Source organism: Nyctibius grandis, chromosome 11, assembly GCF_013368605.1.
Source record: "Nyctibius grandis isolate bNycGra1 chromosome 11, bNycGra1.pri, whole genome shotgun sequence".
NCBI classification, from domain to species: domain Eukaryota; kingdom Metazoa; phylum Chordata; class Aves; order Nyctibiiformes; family Nyctibiidae; genus Nyctibius; species Nyctibius grandis.
In genome coordinates, this window is record NC_090668.1 from 20,461,744 (window position 1) to 20,481,575 (window position 19,832).

Sequence of the window (19,832 nt, forward strand, 5' to 3'; positions counted from 1 at the left end):
CTGTGTAGGATCAGAACCACACAGTGTTCAATGAGAAATCAGTCAGTGAACTCAGAGGAGAGCTACCATCCTGTAGAGAGGGAAAAGTGCCCTGGAAGTGCGTTCCCATACTAACCTACTGTTGGCAGAATTCCTGGGAAATAATGCAGGGAAATCTGGCTGCCTTTAGTTAAAGCTGCACTGCGGATTTGGTAAAGCAGGTGTTTGTGTTTAACGGCTGGGAGGAGATGAACACAGCTCAAAGGCATGTGACTTAAAACCTTTAAAAAAGAGTACTTGGCATTTGAGCATACTTTTTTTCCTTTCAAGGTTTCTTTGGTGGCTGCTTCCCAAGGTAATTAGCACAGAGAAAATTTGCTTGAAAGGTGGAAATCCCTATTTCAAGCCCACAGCTACGGCTGGCATATTTGCATCGTACATCGAAGGTGTGGAATCCGTGTATCGTGGACTCGTGTCAGGGTGTACACAGACTGCCCTGGATTTGCACGCTGTAGTTCGGTACGTTCTTGCACCCACTTCTTAAACTGAGTTGGTTTATTCTGATGTGATAACAAGCGAATTCCAGGGACCAGCAGGGTAGGTGGAGCCAAGTGACTTGTCCTTATGTTTCAAGCATGCTAGAGGAGCTCAGCATCAGCTTTTTGTGATACACCTCACTGGACAGGGCATGGGTTTTGGGGTAGGTTGGTTGGTTTGTTTACTTTTTGTAGAAGGTGACAGAAAACTGGACTATTAAGCTCTTTTTCAAAAAGTTTGCTCAACCCAGTCCCCAGTCTCTAATCTTTTGCAATGCGTGTCCAAACTACCTATAAATCCTTTAGAAGGAGAGATGCATCTTTTATAAGCGTTAAGCAATATGTATACCTTCAAGGATGCTGCTTTATATAAATAACCACTATGAACATAAGCATTTTGGCAGAGAGTCATGGAGACAGCGTTGTACAGAGCAAGGAGATCTCTTAAATCACCACGTGGTGCGTGTGTTTTTGTAGGCAGAGTGTCTGACTAGGATGCTTGCATGGACTGATGTGGTTCTGCAGGTTCTTTATATGTAGAGTGTATGTAAATATTAGGAGACAGGCCGTCAGAGTGATTGCAGCTTAAGTAGGAAAACGCTGCTACAACAATACCACTGCGTTCATAATCCTCCGTGAGCGTTCGCTGCTTTAGTTAAATATGCAGAGACTGATGGAGATTGCTAGTGGATTAGTGTCTCGTATGACTGGTGCCAGGGATTGATTAGCATAAGCAAATTTCTTCTCCAGCTTTGCATTAGCAAGGAGAGAAATGCAGCAAGCAGTCCCTCTGCTGCCTGGAAGGGTGCTTGGATGCTAAGGAGGAAAACTGGTCAGGAGTGGGGAATATGCTCCCGCTGCCAACTGGTGGGGACCAAAGTAATCCCAAGACTGTTGTAGTGGGAGCATCCCTGTAGTTTACCTTGCATAGTTCACAGGTTGGCTACTTTAATTTTTATTTTTGCTTGCAAATGCGATTTTGAGGATTGTGGAGCTTTCATCATTGTGTGATTTGTTTCTCTGCAATCATGTTGGGTGATCCTGTTTCAGCAGCTGGGTAAAGCAGTGACCCAAAGGCCAATACAAACAGGGCTCTGGGCTGGGTTTTTGGTTGTTTTTTTTGAGTAGTTGTGGGGTTTTTTTCCTTTGGGTTTTCTTTATTTCTGTGCTTACCAGAATGAGGGCACAAGCCAGCTATGGGGTGTGTTTTTGAGCTGTCAGAAGTGCACTTAGTGATTATGGAAAATTCAGGGCTGGACACTAAGCTTGTGCTCCTAATGCAAAAGTCCAATCACTTTTTGTGCTGCTCTGCAAACATTACATGTGTGTGTGCATCAGGATCCCCTGGGACCATCAGATGTTGGTATAACATTGATCCTTCCAAATGTAGCCTTGACAGTGCTTGGGACAGGGATTTTCTGACAAAACAAACTTAAGGCTTGGTAATAATTAAAAATGCAGGGTAGTTCACCAGGCAAAATATCTGCTTATAGGAACCAGATTTCATCTCAAAGTGAGCAGACATCTCCTTGGAGAAATCCCGAATTCTGATGGAAATCAATATTTAAAGGGACACTGGTAGTCCAGGGAGTAACCTCCACGTAACATACCTTCAAGTCCTAGCAACCTCTTTAGGGATTAACATCGGAATGCTAAATATAGGCCAGAACAAAGAACTGTGCTGTGGAGAAGTTAAGTAGTCTTTTCCAGCAGGCAGGAGGAAGGCCACTGCCATGAGCTCTCTCTGCAGCCTCCGAAGAATCACATTAGAAATTTGTTATATCTGTAACATGGGTGCATTTTTTTCCTGCCTCTTGATAAGTAAATGAAACCCCCCAATGAGCTTTAGAAACAGCCATTAAGTCTTATTAAACACAGGAGTAAATAAGTTGTTCTGCAGCATGTCCATACAGTGGCAAGTAGCTTGCATTAAAAAAAATCAATCTTCATGAAGCAGGAACTGATTTTATGGGCTGCAGAAAGCGTTTTGGTAAATTGATGGAAAGGTTTGATAGGAGAAGAGGGGAAGAAGCTGACGGGAGATGTCCAAGGCTGCCTGATTTCAAACTAGGTAATAATTTATTTCGCTGGCTAAAAGGAGGGCAATCAAATACTGAACCCCTCTATGGGGTTCCCATCACAAGTGGTCCCATGGAAATGGGAGAAGACAGGTTCAATCCAACACTTCTGTTTTGCAGGCTTGCTGAAGCTGTTTCACTGGCCAAAAGCAGCTGCAGGTCCGACAGTGAGAAATAGGATGTCTCAGGACAGCGCTGTCGGTTCTTTTTTCCAGGTGTTGTATTGCACACGCAAATGCAGGCAGAGAGCTGTTACAGTGGAATCGATGAGAAGAGCTTGGAACCAAAATTCAGATGTTTGTTCTAACGCATTTGGTGTCCCTGATTACTAAAGGACTGCACAATATTCGTGCATCTTGCAGCACTTCACAAGGAGGGACTAGCCTTTGTTAAAAGGTGGAAAAATGATGAGATGCAGCGGATGGTCCTCAGGAAGGTCATGGCTGAGCAGGCAGTTCAGTCTCTCACTAACCTCGGGAGTGCCAGGACATCCTTCCCAGTCTCTGGCATCACTTGAGCAACCCTAAATACCTGTCCCCATCTGCGGGGTCTACCAGTTTTGAGCTCCTGAAGGCTGGAGGCAAAACTAATAAATATGTGTGCTACTGTACAGATGGCAGAGACACCCCACATCTTCCTCCCTCCCACCTCATACCGATACAGGGCTGAAACCACTTTGATCCCCATCAGAACAAAGTCTAAACATTAAAGTGAATTATCCTGAAGTTGCTCCTCATTAATCGACAGCTGCAGGCACTTTGAGGCATCTGTCAGGATTGTTTGAACATTCCCTTTGCTTCAGTGGTTGCACCGAGGAAGCAGAACAAATCAAAACGTGTTGTCGGTCCAACAGCACCTATTCGAGTTCCTACAGTCGACTGCAGTGGTGCAAATAAGCGGGAGCGATGAGGACACGGGAGGTGGTGATGGGCAGCTGGTTGTGTAGACAAGGAGTCGAGCAGCAGGAAAAAATGACATCTTTCCATGGTAAATGTGGATAGCTGTCTCCAGGAAAGCTGGGAAGGAAGGACCAGGGGCTGAGCATTGGTGCTGGGTTCTGTGGGAACGCAGGCATCCCTGTGCCCACATGGGAACAGGGCGGCTCGTGGGCATGCTGTCTGCTAGACAGGATGGGCAGTGCCGATGACTCTGGTGGGTATTGCTGGAGGGAGAAGCCATCTGGCTAGGGAACAGCCTCCCCCGACCCTTTCTGTGCGCTTTTGAGGTTACATCAACTGATAGAAAACCCACCGAAGCGACGGGCTCTGCCCGCCAGCTGCGAGCGCAGGAGCCGTTATCCCAAGCCCTTGAGGGCCGGTACCTCGTGTGCAGGAGAATACAGTATCTCCAGTGTGTGCCGCTGCACCCTTGATTCCCTCGAGCTGTGCTGAGGTGGTGTCTCTTTAAGGGCAGGTTGCAGAGCAGAGGAATTACAGTATTGCAGTAATCCCTTCGCGTCGGCCTGCCCCATCCTCCATGCAGGGAAATGTGGGACAGGCAGGGTTTTGAGATTATCTCGTGCTCTGCAAAGCCAGTTCCCTTTGTGCTTTTAGAAAGAGCTCACTCCTGCAGCAGGCAGGGGGCTGGGGATGACATCCCCGGCGGGATGCTGTCCCGCGGCTGCAGCAGCATCCCCAGGGCATGTGTGCGTTCTGCCCTCCTCCGCGTGCCCCATATGTACATTTTTTGACAGTTGCTGAACCACCTGGTCGCCATCATCCTTGACAGAGCTCACATTTCGCTCCCCGATCTGTTCCTCCATGGGGATGTAGTTCCTTGATGTGATGATGACCCTAGCTTTGCAGCGGAGAGAGTTTCCCACGTCTTCCAAACTGATCAGCTTTTTGCCCATCAAAGCTGTCCCTTGGGGTGGTACAAGAGGGAACAGGCATTGCTTTGGCCTTAATGCTTTGCTGAAGATGTGCTGCTCCTTAGGAGCTCAGCACACAACCTCCTACGCTCTTAATTTCATGGAAATGCCAAGGCAGGAGCAGCCTGGCTCAAGGGGACCATAAGCCCAGCAGATATCAGTGTGGCTAAATAGGATCCTCTGTAACACCAGGGGTTTGCCCATGGTTGGGAAACACTGTGTAATTCACTGCTGATGGTCCATATTCAGCTGCTTCACAGCTAAGAGCGGTGAGGATGCGTTGGACATAAGAGGCCCTGGCTTTATGTGTCATTTTGGAAGTGTCACTGTATTTGCCAGAGTTTCAAGGTGTGTTGTAGAGGTTATTTAACTCCCTGGTGCTCAAGCACATCTAGTTCAACTGCCTACAAACCCGTGGAGGAACAGGCTGGAGCAATGCAGTCTGTGCATGTGCACCTTGGACCCAGCCCTTCCTAGAAGGGTGACCCAGGTTGCTGTGGAAGTAGTAAACAGTGTTTTTCAGAAGTGGCTGGATGACTCAAGCAAACTTGAAATGTGATTGCAAGTCCTTGGAGGTAATTCTCATAGTGCTTTCCAGGGCTTTGTTGGCAGAAGGTTGCATTGCACGGGGGCTTTGTATCTGTCTGAATTTTTCCAGAGTGCTTCACGAACAAATCTCCTTCCTCTCAGCATCGAATAAATCTACACTGGGGAACAGTTGGAGTGTGACTCCTCTTGCTGATGCTGCCTCTTGGGACTGGCAGCAGGGCTGTTGTGACAGGGCAGCTTTGGAAAGAAGTGAGTGGGCAGGGACCATGGGGACTGTAATCCAGCTCCATACCTAGCCCCATCCTGCAGCTGGGAACACTGGGGAAGCATTGGTGTTTCTCAGCATAACCTCCCATCCTTTTTTTTCTCTCCTCCAGCTCTCCAAAGTGTGTGCTTCTCAATCACATCTCAGTCTGCCACTTGGTAAGGTCAGGAAGGTTGGTAGCCCTTGGGCTCAGGGTGTGCTTGCGCTGGTGAGTGGAGCTCAGGAAGGTGTGCTCAAGGGAGGTTTTAAACCAGATAGCACAAATGTGACTAGCAGTTCAGTCCTGGCAGCAGGATGCCTGTGTGGAGCTGCAAGATGGGTCCTCAGTGCTAGGTGGATTCTTGGGTACCAAGCTGAGATGCTTACCAAATCACGTATCTCCAAAAACTGGGCTTTAAGTTGAATGTTAGCCATGTGGCACCCAGTGCACAGAGCAGAGGCATGAAGATCACTGTGCTGGTAACGTGGAAGTGGCACTGACTCTTGGCTGGGAGATTTGATGTTTTGGACCAGTTTGATGTTGAGGCAGACAAGGACAGAAGCCTTCAACATCTTTGGGGATAAACTCTGGGTTTAGCACCTTCTCCTGTGTTCCTGGGCCAGTTCCTTTGAAGCCAAAGAGCTTCATTCAGGTATATTCCTGAAGCAGGCTTTAACTTGTATCTAAACGTTGTGAGGAGTAAGTCAGAAGTATGTATCCTGCTGTTACACATTATTGCATAGTCTGTTATTGGGCAAAATCAATGGCAGATGCTGGTAATGCTTCCTGTCAGGACTTAGGAGGAATGTGAGATAGGACAAGATGACAGCTTAACATGACTTTTTCATTTTCTCATTTCTCCATGTTATAGGGTACTTCTGACATTCCTGCCACTACTCACTACTTCCCCTTACAAAGTTCATTAATTCTTTTATAAAGCAAAACGAAACCCACACTCCTGACTGCTTTGCTTCAGGGTTTTGTGTAAAGAAAGCAAGCCCTGTAGGTAGAAGAGAACAGACATAGGAAACACCGTATTTATCACTGAAATGATGACATCCTTGTCTTTGTGAGTTGGTTCTTGTGCTCTTTGTGTGCCTGAGCATCCCTGTACCACAGTCTCTCCACAGACGTGGCGGTACCTGCTGCTGCTCCTTCCCTTTGCTCTAATGTAAAACTGCATGACCAGTCCTGGGCCGTTACTAGTGATAAATTCCCATCACAAAATGTCAGATCTAATACTCCCCTCTGTCCCAATCCTTTCCTTAGCCCCTGGAAAATGTCTGGTAGTTGACAGGACAAAGTAGGATTTGGCAAATTGTTCCATTTGAAATGACAGGGGGGGAAATATTTCTGATTTCTCAGTCAGCCTGGCTTGCCGCTTTTGTTTGTTTTTTTTTTTCCCCTGACTTTTTGCAGGCAAGGAGAGTGGTGAAGGGAATAGAGCAGGAAAGCTGAAAATGGTTAGCTGTTTTCAAAATAAAATGTAATTGTGCTTTAAAAGGGCCCAAACTGAAATGAAGTGAGTTATCAAAGTGTTTGAATTGTCCCAAAGCAAGGTCATTTTGTTAATTTGCAGCTCTTGACTTATTTCTAAGAATTGCCATGATTTGGAAAGAATTTTAAAAAAATAATTCTAAGATTAAAAATAAAAAAGCCACTGAACTGCATAAAGGAGAAACCTTTCTTATCCTACTTTTCACTGGTTGGTGCAGGGCTGACTACACTGGGGAGAAGAAAAGCCCCACTGCTCCTTGAACTGTTGGATGCTGGACCAAGCACAGACCCCTTTGAGGAGGGTCAGCCAGCCTTGTGGAGCAAGAAGCCTTGGTTTCCAGGCCAGTACTGGATGTTTTCCCCTTCCTCCTCAGGAGAAGGATGTTTGTTACTGAATATGCTGCTTCGAGCAGTAGAAATAACTTTTAAGCTGAGAATGAAACAGGGAAGAGGCGGCAGTATCCTATACTGAGCGCCAGTTGTATTGCCATCAATGGGAGTTTCACAAGAGGCTGATGGAGCCAGGATTAGACCTTTGATCTGTTTGCTCCTGGTCTTAGTGCCCTCTGGCTCTATCAAATCAGGCTGATGTAAAAGTTAGAGGCAAACAAGGGAAAAGACCTATCACATAGCGTTAAAGCCATCTGCAAGTTTAGAGCATCTTTGTCCTTAGCAGCAACCCCAGGACTGAGAAAAGGGGTTGAGCTAAACCTCCTTCTCTGCTAAGCAGCAGCTTTGTGGTTGCTTGACTAGGTGGGTGATCTGGAAAGTGTTTTCCTAACAACAGAGGTGACTGGCAATTGTGCAGAATTTCTCGAAAGAGGAAGGATGTCTTAAGCCGTTTCTAACTTGGGTAATTTCCCCTTGAGCCTTCAATTCCACATAAATGTCCCAATCATCTCATAGCCTAATTCTTGTGACCAGTGGTGTACTCTGTTGATCTTCGAGTGTGGTTCACCTCTGTATATGCCCTGGATTATCCATCGTGACAATCCATGCCTTGGGTTTTTTCCAAAACCTCTGCTTGATTTGTGAGATAAGTGTAAAATACTATTACTACAATAGTAGGATTTTATTGGTGTCTCGAAAAAAAAAAAAAGATAACAAAAAGGGCATGGAGTGAGCCAGTTGTTTTCTTGATTTTTAGGACAAACTATAGAAAAAGTAAGAACACAATTAACACGAGGGTTTCTTAAGCTAGCCTAGAGGTGAATAAGAATTTAGTATCTTACTGTAAGATCTTAGGTACGTGTTTCCCTGTTCAGTGGATGCTCTGTCCCGCATTGCCCTCTAGCGAGGACATGGCAGAGCAAATAACACCTTCCAGCTCGCAGCTACCGGGATACGAAATGGGGTATTTTAATAACTGAGGCCACGGCTTGTTTCGGAAGGGGTGGTTTGCCAGGCGATGCGCATGGTGCAAGGAGGGGCAGAGTTCACATGCTGCATGTACCTGCGCTGGCCCCAGCTTTCTTGCAGTTTGCTTTTTCTGTGAGCTAACTGCCTCTTCAAGCATCAGGGAGAAGTTGGCAAAAGGTCCCTGCTCTCTTCTGCTTCAGAAAAAGGGGAAAATAATCCCTGGGGTTTTTTTGGTGAAGGGTGATCTTTTTCCACGTTCTTTATCTTACCCTTTGCTCCATGACACACTCTTCAATTTTATGATTTTGTCTGTACACATGGTCTGACAACCTGCTTGTGGTTTGGAGATCATCACGGGACAAACTTCCGTCCCTATTCAACCCAACACACGTACATCCAAAGGTGTTGCCTAGAGGGTTAGAACTGGTCCTTGTCCTTCTGCCTGCTTAGCCGTGTGAGCCTGCATCAGTGCCAAATGGCAGTTTTGGTGTGTTCCCAGTTCTCCAGAGCTGTTAAACACTTACAGAAAATCACCAACCAGCAATAGGTTTAAAAAAAAAAGGGGCGGGGGGGAACAACTACCTGCTGCCTTTGGAGAAGCAGGTCATGCCTGGCTGATCCTGTCCTCAAGGTCTTAAACCAGCCCTACAGTGCCCAGAGCTGCCTTCTCCTGGGTTGTGGGTGCCTCGAATCAGCTCTGTTGGCCACACAGTCCTTTTGCACACACAGGTCCCCTCAGGGCAATGGCACAGCAGTTCAGCAGCCCCCTTGGCGCCTGTGGGAACCTGTGACAGCCCAGGGTGCTTTGGTGCCCACAGCAGCCTTCCCTCGGAGAGGGCCATCCCTGCGGGTGTGAACCCTCAAGCAGCTTTGGAGGAGCAGGTTTCTCTGCCAGTGGCCTCTGCAGTGCTGGGTACCAGAGTCTGGGCTGAGGATCCAGGACTGGGAAGGAGAAGGTGCTCAGGTCTGCCTGGGTTTTCCTTCCCCTTACTCCTTCTAGAGTAGACAAGTAAGAGCAGATCAATGTCATGACTCCTGCTGAAATCCAAAGGCTCCTCATCCAAAACATGGGCTCCGTTTGTCACTGCCCCAGGCACTGCTCCGATCGACATGGGGTCCAAAGCGTCCTTACGTGTTTGACCATAATTACATAGAAATTCATAATTAATGTTCAGTCATCAGAGGTTAACCTGGTCTTTGATTGCTGGCTTGTTCATCAGTAATAGCCATGGCCATTCCTCTGCTAGGTGCTGTCTGTTTAAACTCTTTGATTAAAAACTCAACAGTTTTAGAACAGTTTGTTCTAAAATCTGTGGTTTCCTGCATGCCAACAGCCCAAGGGCGCAGCCTGATCGCGCATATGGCTGATAGGTGGGTGAAGACGGCACCCTGCCGTCAGTGCCATCCTCCCAGGGGCTGTGGGACCCCCAGTAATGTAATTGTGATGGTGTTTGGGGAGCCGAGGTGGCCTGCACTGTCACCCAGCGCTCCCTGTGGCACTCATGGGTTGAATGACAGACACTAATGCCATCTAGTGACCAAAAAAAATGCGATGTGCATATTTTATAAAATGCCACTGGAAATTTTATAGCCTCAAGTGGGGTGGGCCTTGGGGCTGGGAAGGAGGGAGATGGTGCTGGGTGTGCTGGGAAAAGAAATCCCTTTTCCCTACTCTCCTTGTCCCTTCCCTCATTTCACATCCCACAAAGTGCTTCTGCAGGGAACCAGGGACTGGGATCTCCCCCGTGAGGCTTTATAGCTCCCCAGGGGAGCAAGGCACGGGCTTCCTAAGCAGCTCTGTTGATTGAGGAGCACAAATTCCCCGACTTACTGCTGGATCGTGGAGCACAAACCCAACGCCTGGGGACAAGGTGACTGCGGGAGGGGAGATGGCTTGTTCCACTGCTGGTGTGGACATCATGGGCAGAGACCTGGGGGAGTAATTCAGCTGGCAGCATGGGCTGCAACCTGGTGCCGTTGCGGCAGCGCTGAGCTGGGATGGGGTGAGTGATCGCAGCTTCTACCGCTGTCCTGACAGTAGTGACTCGTTACTGCGGTTCATACGACCTGACACTTTTTTTCCTCCCACCACCTTTGTTTCTCCCTCTTGCTTCTGTAGGCGATAGCTGTGAAGGCATTAATGCCCTGAGTTTCTGCGCGAGTGGCTGGCTGGAGACGCCGTTGCTTTGTACCTATTTATTAGTCCAGACAAGTCACAGTGCCGCAAACCTGGAGGAATTAGTTTGTGCTCTGCATTTTAAAAATGAAGGTGAAGTTATTTCTGACCGTTCCAGCTTACTCTGCTTGGCTAAGCTGTCATCAGCAGGTGCGGTTTGCCTTGCGTAGGGCTGGTGGTCTCCTGGCAATATTCTGCAGCTCTGATCATTTCACCAGCTCCTGAGAAATGCACAGAGAGAGAATTTGGGATTAAAAGTTTCCAGTTAGGGAACTTGAGGGCTGAGATATCTGCGATGACGTGCATTATGAATGCACCGAGATGCCAGGCAGCACCCCCAGAGAGATTTGGAGAGAGATACGGGATGTTTCCCACTGCCAAAGGAGCGAGCGAAGCACCCAGATGCGAATAAGCTCCTTCATGGGACGTTTCTGAAGTGCAGCGACACCAAGACTAGAGCTGGCACCTCCCTGGTCGAGGGTCCCGGAGAGCTGCCCCCCTCACCGTGCACATGCGTCCATCAGCAACGCTTGGCCCCAGAGCCAACGAGCAGAGCTTGCTCCGTGCTGCTCAGACCTGCCCATGCTTCCTCCGGAAAGCCATTTACAGGGGTCCTTGGGGACTTCTTGTTGTTTCTCCATCCTAAATGTGAAGGTACCAAATGTGTTCCTATTGTCTGATTTACAAACATTTTGTGTTATCTTTGCTGCTGCTTTTTCTGGATTATCCTTGCATCCCCCTGCCTTTCTGTCCTGGATAATTGAGAGCTGGCAGTGTGCCTGTGGCGTTCCTGTTTCAGGGCCAAAATGGGAGTGAGAATAAATGCTTCTAAACATTGTTTTGAAGCAAACAAGTTATTTACTTATAATAGCTTTTCGCCTGGCGTTACACTGGCAATTTCATGCAGGTTTTACAGGAGGAGTGAGCAGTTGTGAGAGGGTGGAAGAGCTGTGCGCCTTGGGGAATATTTGCCTTGTGGGTATGATGGGGAGAAGGGCTTCACAGATTTGGAAGAGCGCTCCTACTTCTGTAAAGGGACTTTATACAGTAGTCTGTGACAACTCTGCATTTCATAGATTTGCTGGCCCTAAATTCTGCAAATATCCCTGTCTACCAAGAATTTAGTAGGAGGTGGCAAAGGTAAAGACTCCCCTGTGGGGAGAAAGCAGGTCTACTTTACTTTGTGCTTTTAAGACAGACATCTTTTAGAGCAGCCAGCCAACCAAAACACAGTACATGTCCACACTGTCTTCTCACCTCAACAGAAATCTTTCAGCATTATCACAGCTCCATCTATTCTTTTTCCTGAAGAGATGTGGAAAAGCAAAAGGCATTTAGGGTGCTCTTTTGCCTGAAGCATTAGACACAGAGACATCCCTATCTATTTGGCATCAGTAGGGCAAAAGCATCTTGCAGGAGACAAACAGAACAACTTGCAATGAATAACCTGAGCCTAGTACTAATTTTCTCTTTTCTCTCTCCTTGTAGGGATCCTGTTTACAATGCTGGTATTTGGACCAGCCTGTGGATTTATCTTGGGCTCCTTCTGTACCAAAATCTATGTGGATGCTGTCTTCATTGACACAAGTAAGGAGAACTGGGTTTGTTTACAACATTAATGTGCTTGATTTGAATCAGCAGGATAAAAATGTTGGTGCTCACAAGCTGGAAACTGCTTCTCATTCCTTCTTGAGTGCCTCCTGCATGTATGTGTGCCACTTTTAGAGGGGTTTTATGACTGGGTTCAACAGTTTTCAACTCTGTCCCAATAGATAACAGGTTCATAGTGGCTAAAATTTCTTTCCTTCCATGGGCTTTTCTACTGTGAGATGGGTTTCAGCCCTGCTCTTAAAGAACACCTTGAAATATCACCATGGCGGGGCACACTGGCTAGCCATGGACATAGTCTTGCCAGGGGAGCTGTGTCTAGAGCACAGGATGAAATCTGGAGACCTGCCATCCCTGGGACCTGGCAAGACCATCCAGGCACACCAGTAGGACCCATGTCCGGCACCTTCTGCGAATGACCCTGTCAGGATGGACAGGTTCAGTCCCACAGCATTTTTTCCAAAGCAGTGCTATTTATTGCTCACCTTGACCCTGCACTTGGGTTAGAGCAAATTGTTTGCAGATTGTCTTTTTGTTCATGAAGAAAAAAATCTACAAGTTCTTTTATGGCTACCTGCACTATGTGCTGTTTGCCATGAGAGGGCAATGTGTGACAGGCTGTTCTCCGCTGCTCTCCAAGCTCTTTGGCTACGGACTGCAAACCTGATGTTTCTTTCTTTTCCCTCAGTTGTTCAGATGCTTTTTTTACAGTTTTCAGCTCCATCTGATCCCACAAGCTCTCATCCTGCTGCAGGGGTCTTGTCCCCTTTGAGGGTGCATTCCGGTTCTGTGATGTTGCAAATACATCTTGGCAGGATGCATTTGGATGGAGTCGAGCCTTGCAGGACTCGGAACAAAACTGTGCAAATCTGGAAAAGTGCTACTGCCCTTTCTTGGTCTTACATGCACATGGCAGCTGAAGAAATATTGTAATATTGAACGAGCAGGGAAGAAGTATCTTTTTTGATGGCTGAGACTTTTAGCTGCGGCTTGGTCAAACACCGCATGCCCCCTTTTCATTCCTTGGCTTTAGAAAAGATATGCCAAAGACTCATTTGGTCCTGTTGGTAGGGGAGCTTGCTTGAAGCCTGTTACATATTTGACCATTAAGTATAATTCACTCCAAAATATGAATGTGCAGAAGAAGATATTTCATGAACAAGACACTAAATCTAGCTTAGAAAGCCCCTGAGCCACAAATCACAAGAATTAAAAGGACTAGTGTCAAGAACGTGGTGACTTTATTCTTGTGTAGTTTCTGGGCATCTGCAACTGGTTACCATCAGAGGCGAGATGCTGGCCTAGCTAAAAACGTTAGTTGGATTGTGATCTGGCCATTCTTAGTGTAAGACATGACTCTATATTTACATCTCAAAAAGCCCCAAATATGGAGCCATGGAGAACGTTGGAGCGTTATTGCAGAGAAGCCTGGAGGGGCTGTGGCTCAGCAGGTTATAGGGAGGGTATAGCGCTTTCCAGCTGCAGGTCCAGCTGCCTTTGGCCGTAGTCCATCGCTGTCACGCAAAGGCTGGGGCACACATATTCTCTGTCTATTTTTGTATGGAAAAGTTTCCACGTTGCAGCTGGCTCTGCATTGCAGGTTGGGGCAGCACGAGGAGGCCGAGCTCCAGAGAGTGAACCCTGTCCTGCTCCCCGTTTCAGGCAGGATGTGCGGGCTGCCAGGGCATGCTGCTGCACTGCCCTCCGTACAGGACCTATTTTAGGAAAGGATATCAGGAAGACCTTGGTTTACACGGCTCTTCATGTGGCTGTGTTCCCAAGAGCCTGAAAAAATGCACTTCAGGCACGAGGAAATAACAGCAGAAGAATCCAGTCCCTCCAAAACGCTATTTTTCAAACTTTATATATATTTGAGAGCTACATGTTATTTTCCCTCGGGAGAAAAAGAGTTTCCTTCCGTTTCTGCTTGAGAGACAACTTGATTGCCTCACTTGAGACAGATTTTTCAGAGTGGCCATAACCAGACAGACATCGTGAATGGAGGAGGTTGTTATTCCAGGCACGCAGAGCCGGGTCTCCCCCAGGAGTCAGCTCCGGCATTGGGCACCCTCCACCGGCTCACCGAGCGACTTCTGTTAGGAACACAGTTTCTTCTGTCCTGTTGCTTGTTTTTATTTCCCCAAACTGACTCCAGCACCTTTTTTTTCCCTTATCTCTGCCGAGTGATGGCCTACAGGATACTCTTACCTTTTATGCTGCTTTTCTTCATTTTCTGATGATTTCTATACCTTTCCAAGCCCGTTTGATGCAGTGGGTGGGTTTCTTTTCCAATATTTAGGACTGTTTCACCCTCCACACAGTCACTGCTGCCCATAAAGCCCATCTCTCCTTTGCTGAAAAGGACTGCAAATTCAAAGCAGGGAGAGCATTGACCTTCTGGGAAAGGAGAGTAAGCCGGGATGGAGATGCAATGTCCTTCTCTGTGCTGCTGCTTCTCCATGCAGGTCTTTGTGCCAGTAGGTATGTCAGCTGTGTGTGCACATTTGACACACTGGGACAGTGATGTCCAAAACCTTGGTACCAGCACGTGGGACACTGGTACCTGGCAGCCAAAGACACTGGAGAGAAGCTCTGATTACAGGGTGTTGCAGAAGCTGGGTGTACCATCTAGATAGACAAGGTGATGGGTTGCTTGTCCTAAGGACCTCTTGGATGTGGAGGTCGTTATGCACTGGTGGCTTACACGGTATGGGTGTGGGATCCACTGTGGGTCCCCACTTGTGTCTGGGAGCCCCTCAGCAGCCCACAGAGCCCCCAACAACAGTCTTCCAGCCTACAGGATCATTAATACTGTTATACTCCGCTTCCCGCAGCCAAGCCACTGACATATGTGTGTGTGCCCTTGTAGGTAAGCTGGACATCACCCCAGATGACCCTCGGTGGATCGGTGCGTGGTGGGGAGGCTTCCTGCTGTGTGGTGCCTTACTCTTCTTCTCGTCCCTGCCGATGTTCGGGTTCCCGCAGTCCTTGCCCCCGCGTCCGGAGCACGCTGGGGAGAGCGAGCAGGCCATGCTTCCCGAGAGGGACTATGAGAGACCCAAGCCGAGCAACGGGGTCCTGCGGCACGCGCTGGACGGGGAGAGCAGCACGACCTGCTTCCAGCAGCTGCGAGGTGAGACACTGGCTCTTGTCACGTTTTCTGTGAGAGTCGGTGACAGGTTAACAGATGGGTGGATTTATAATTGGTCTTTGATTTGCACTATATACCTCTACCCGCAAAAAAAAAACCCTAAAAATCTCAGTATCCTGAAATTTCAGTCCCTGGCTTTTAATTATCTCTGGCATTGTCCTCATTTTAAAGAGAGACTTTGTTCCACTTGAAAGGTTTGCCTTTTTTTTTAAACTACAAAGCTTCAGAAATGCACGGTAGTCCTGTAGACTTGACAAAAAAAAATGAAGGGGAACACAGTTGCCAAAGCAATTTGTGAACTTCAGTCTACTGTCCTGCTCCCCTCTGCCTCCCAAAGCAGAGAGTGAGCCAGCAAGGGCGGTTAAAAGAAACTGTGAGCTCCTGACATCTGAGCTGCAGCTTAGTGCAATCCCAGATACAAAGCAGTGATGCTGGGCACCACAGCAGCTCTTAAACTGGGATGGGGAAGAGGTAGATACCAGACCAGAATAGCAGCAAAGTGTCAGGGCAGAGTGTGGCTTGTAGCAAATTGAAGTAGAAAACCCCATATCGTGTCCTGTAGTGATGGAAATGGACCTGGCTCTCATTAAGGTCAGCTGAGGATTCAGCATTTTGTGGGAGAATGTGGGCAGATACCCTTCCTGTAGGCTACACTGGAAAATCCTTCATCTGGGCGGGTGGTTCTGTAGCACTGGTTGTTGCTTCCCACTCTCTGTCACTGTGGCAGAGCAGGTTTCATTACTGCCTAATGCGTTTTCATAAATGAAGGACAAAATCACTTACTCCTTGTGCAGTGACCTTAATTGGGAATTGAATGAGGTGCAAGTGGGAAGGAAAAAAGAGACTTTGGGGAAAAAAGTGTTTTCTTAAATATCAGAATGCCTTGAATAGTTAATGCGGTTGTTCATTAAGGAAAGGTCAAAGATGTGAAATTTTGACGTGATGAGAAAATTCAAAAGAAAGGTAAAAGGGATACATTGTTTGAAAATTTGTCAGTAAATTAATTTCTTCATCCTTTCGTCCTTGTTGCAAGGATTTTCTCAGGTTTGAGGAATGGGCTTTTCCCATGGTGTGTCCATCTGGATAATACTGTGGCTTTTTTGTGGGCTCATCAGTGCATCTGCTTCTGGCCAGTGAGTTTTTGGAATGGGCACTGGAAATTTTTGCAGGTTTTCATTTAGAGGAATGAAAGAATCTGGCATGTCCCTGCTGCACAGAGGGGCAGCGTTCAGCCTGAGGATGGTGCTGAGCAAGCTGAGTTTCTTGCCCACAAGAAGTCCATGGGAGTGTTGCTAGAGCATCTGTTGCTCACTGAAGTAGAGAAATTAAACTGCCGCATTCATATGCTTCAAAGTACTGATGACATCAGGAGGCACCACAGTCTTCCACGTTAGCCTCCTCTTTGCAGGTAACCCCATTTTGAGTCAGTCGGTGTTCCAGAAGGCTCTTTGTAGATGGACTTTGAAATACAATTTACATCACATCAAATAAGACAGGGAACGACCTTTTTAGTTATGCCTTTGAGGCTATCACAGAGGACACGGTGTTGGTAGCTGACATCTCCTTTCAAGTCTCTTGCCACTATTGTCACAGTCGGAACGTGGTCAAGAGTCCTGTTTGCTGAAGTGCCTGCCTGGAGGAGATGTTCAGACACGTACTGCCGGGAAGGGCAAACGTGCCTCACTCATTTCTGATGAGCAGCGTTTAAGGTGGTGGGTTGAATCGTGCTGTGTATATACATTATTTTGCCAGTAGCTGAAACATATATATGCATTCCTGTGTCGCAGGACCTTGTATCCTCAGTGTATTTGTTTATTGCATAAAGTTTCCTTTGGGGAAAGTTAAGACTGTTTAGCCTTTTTCCTAGGATAAAAAAGACTAAATAATTATATACAGAGGTTAAAAAGGTATATGTGCATGCACAGCCATGTCTTCTGTCTTTGGGGTTTGCACGTATTTCTGAAGCTGAACGGCAGAGAGGATGTACCTGTACCTGGGGTTGTGGGTGGAAATGCTCATCGGGGTTTGTGTGGCCATGACACTGACCCCTTTTTAGCAAGTGTTGTCTCTGCAGCTCAGTCCTGGGCAGGTGTGCGCAGGGCATAAGGCCATGTCTGCGTGGAGGTGTGGGTTGTCCATCTCTTGTGTATAGCGTGAGGAGGAAGAGTTGTTTCTCTGGACTGATCGTGCGAACACGCTGTGTATCAATGGTGCATCCTCGGAGCTGTACCAGGTCTCCTTTTTGGCTGTTGAAGGGTGTTGATTATTTTTTCGTTTTATTTTTTTCAAGCGTTGCAGAGACTGCTGCAAGTTGAGTGGACGTGGCAGGAGAGGAAGCGGGGTGGTGTCAGTGGGAGACATGCCTCCTGGCTGGGTCACGGCTGTCAGCTGGCGACATGGCATGGCTGGCGCGAGGGAGGATGCTCGAGACACTACAAGATTTGCTGAAAGACAGTGAGATGCAGAGCTGGATGAGATTCCGTGGCTTTCTCTAGCCTTAGCACGCAGAAAAGCTAAGAATAATATAAAAGCAACCTGCTCACAGTGGCATCTCTATGAAGGTCTAAACAGGAGGGAGGGCCCAGCTTTTGGGAAGCCACGGCATCTCTTCCTGTGGGGTAATGTCATGCCGGGAAAAGAAGTATCCTTAAGAGGAGCTTCGAACTTGAAATGAAAACTGTGCCTTTGAACAGCACAAGGTGAAGGGGCGATCAGAGGCAGCAGGGGCAGCGGGTGGCTGCCACGGCGGCGCTGGCAGGGGCATGGTGGCTCAGGGACAGTCCTGGGAGGTGCCTGCCGTTGCTAAAATGGCCTATGAATGCTGCACCGCCTTACCTGATTAGTATTTCAGTTAAGCAACACGAATCCATTTGGGGAGCACAGGGAAGTGAAGGATTAATAGCAGGGAGAGGAGGGATAAATGCTGCCGTTGCTCTTTGCTCTCGGCTGGCAGCCTGGCAGGGCTGTTCCAGGCCTGCGCTCTCCGTGTGCTCTGTGAAAGCAGTTCAGGTGTGGGCTGTGGCAGCCCTCACTGTCCTGGGGGCACAGCTTCGCTTTCCTACCTCTGGTCTGCCTCGGGGACCTTGCTGATATTCGGGGCCGCAGATGATGCTCGGCTGTGTCGGGGCACCTGTGCCCTCTGCTCATGTCTGCCCAGCATCTGCCCTCTCGCTCGGTGTTGACACGCTGCCTCTAACCCGCCACCTGCTCCAGGAGGTGCTTGGAAATGTTTTGTTAAAATATTTTGTTTTCATACGGAACTGTCACTTCTACTGAATTGAGTGGTCAGTTCTGATGAAATCTGGTTTTAAAATGCTTCCTTGCCTTTATCTTTAGCAGCACCCCTGAAACATTCTGCTCTAAATGCATTTTGTTTTGCAATGATTTAAACCAGAAATTCATTACATTCTGCCTGTCTGTCTAGCGAGAGAGATTAAAAACCTAAAGGGATTGAAATTGATATGGAATCCTTCAGGTTTGGAGAGAGAAGCTCATTCACAAAGAATTAAAAGAAAACTCACTGTGGAATTAAATGAGTTTCAAAACAGCAAATTCCCTAGATTTGGAAACATTTTGGTTTCTGTCCAGCTTCATTTCCAAGAGCGTAGAGAGCTGGGATGTGCAGCTGACAGCTGTCTTGTCTTCTGTTCGGTTCCTTCCTGCTCGGTGTACCAATCTGCTGAATACCTAGAGAGGGAGCTGCTCTGAATCCTGGGTTTCTCTCCCAAAAGTGTGCTCTGGGAGCAGACACGTAGCGCTGGGCGAGAAGCTCCCAGCTGCGCAGGTGGGTCCCAGGCCATGGAGAGCCCGTAGTCCTCGGTGGGAGCTAACACAAGTACTTTTAAATTCACAGCTCTAACGAGTGATAATGACAATCTTTTGGAGAGCGTTCCACCTGTGCCTTTGTTCATGGCCATACTGGTGAGTCTTTGGCCCAGATCCAGATGGATGCCAAGACCTTTTTGGATTTGGGTCTTGGCTCCCTACCAACATCTAAAAGGCTTGCTGAGAAATCGTAATCTTGGATAAGGGGATGGCGGGTGATCATAGAAGTCCCCACATCAGGTCCCGTCAATCTTGCAAGTTTCCTTTGTCTTGGATTTCATGAGGGTGTGAGCTTTGTTTGCTGGCAGGTTCTTCTTGGCTGTTTCAAAGCCAGCATCCTTGTTATCAGAAGCTTTTATTAATTCAGAAAGGCCTTCAGGCTGCATGCATCGGGGCAGAAGCTGAGCAGCAGCTGAGGTCAGGCAGAGCGTGTCTGTCTCCGAAAAGATACTGTGCCTCGCCGTGACCTCCATGATGTGGGTGAGGGAAGTTTATGTCTCCCCCTGAAGCTGAGCAAAGGTGGTTGCTGGAGGCAAGGTGATAGACTAGAAGGACCTGCTTTCCATCTATGAGAGCAGTACTGTTGCTTCAAGCCCATGTCTGTCAAGAAGCCTCTGACATAAGTGTCATCCTTTTCCTTCATAACCTTTGTGATATTAATTTTGCCAAGGCCTCATGGTCGTCGACATATTAAACTCCCCTGAGATATCTTCAGCTCCTCTTGCCTTACTTCATCTCCTCTTTTATAGGAGCTGCCTCTTTCCAGGAGGTATTTTCTTCTTGCTGCCTGCACTATTTTCTTCAACCCTTATTCCTCAAGTCAGGTGGAGATTTTGCCTTTTGTTTTCTATTCAGATCTGAGACTTGCTGCCTAGTTTGCTGTTAGATAGTAGTATTTTGGCTCAACACTGTATTTCACCTTTCCCTCACTGTGCTGTCCTAGGTGGACTGGGCTGTAA

The 19,832-nt window shown here is 47.7% G+C and overlaps 1 protein-coding gene across 1 annotated transcript in view; it reads left to right on the plus strand.

The window, feature by feature from the left end:
- The window catches only part of SLCO3A1 (solute carrier organic anion transporter family member 3A1), a 140,256-nt gene that overhangs the window by 99,287 nt on the left and 21,137 nt on the right, over positions 1-19,832 (plus strand). Inside the window, exons 3-4 of the mRNA XM_068410307.1 lie at positions 11,778-11,876; positions 14,767-15,030. Of these exons, the coding sequence (XP_068266408.1) occupies positions 11,778-11,876; positions 14,767-15,030 (363 nt within the window). The remainder of the gene's footprint in view (positions 1-11,777; positions 11,877-14,766; positions 15,031-19,832) is intronic.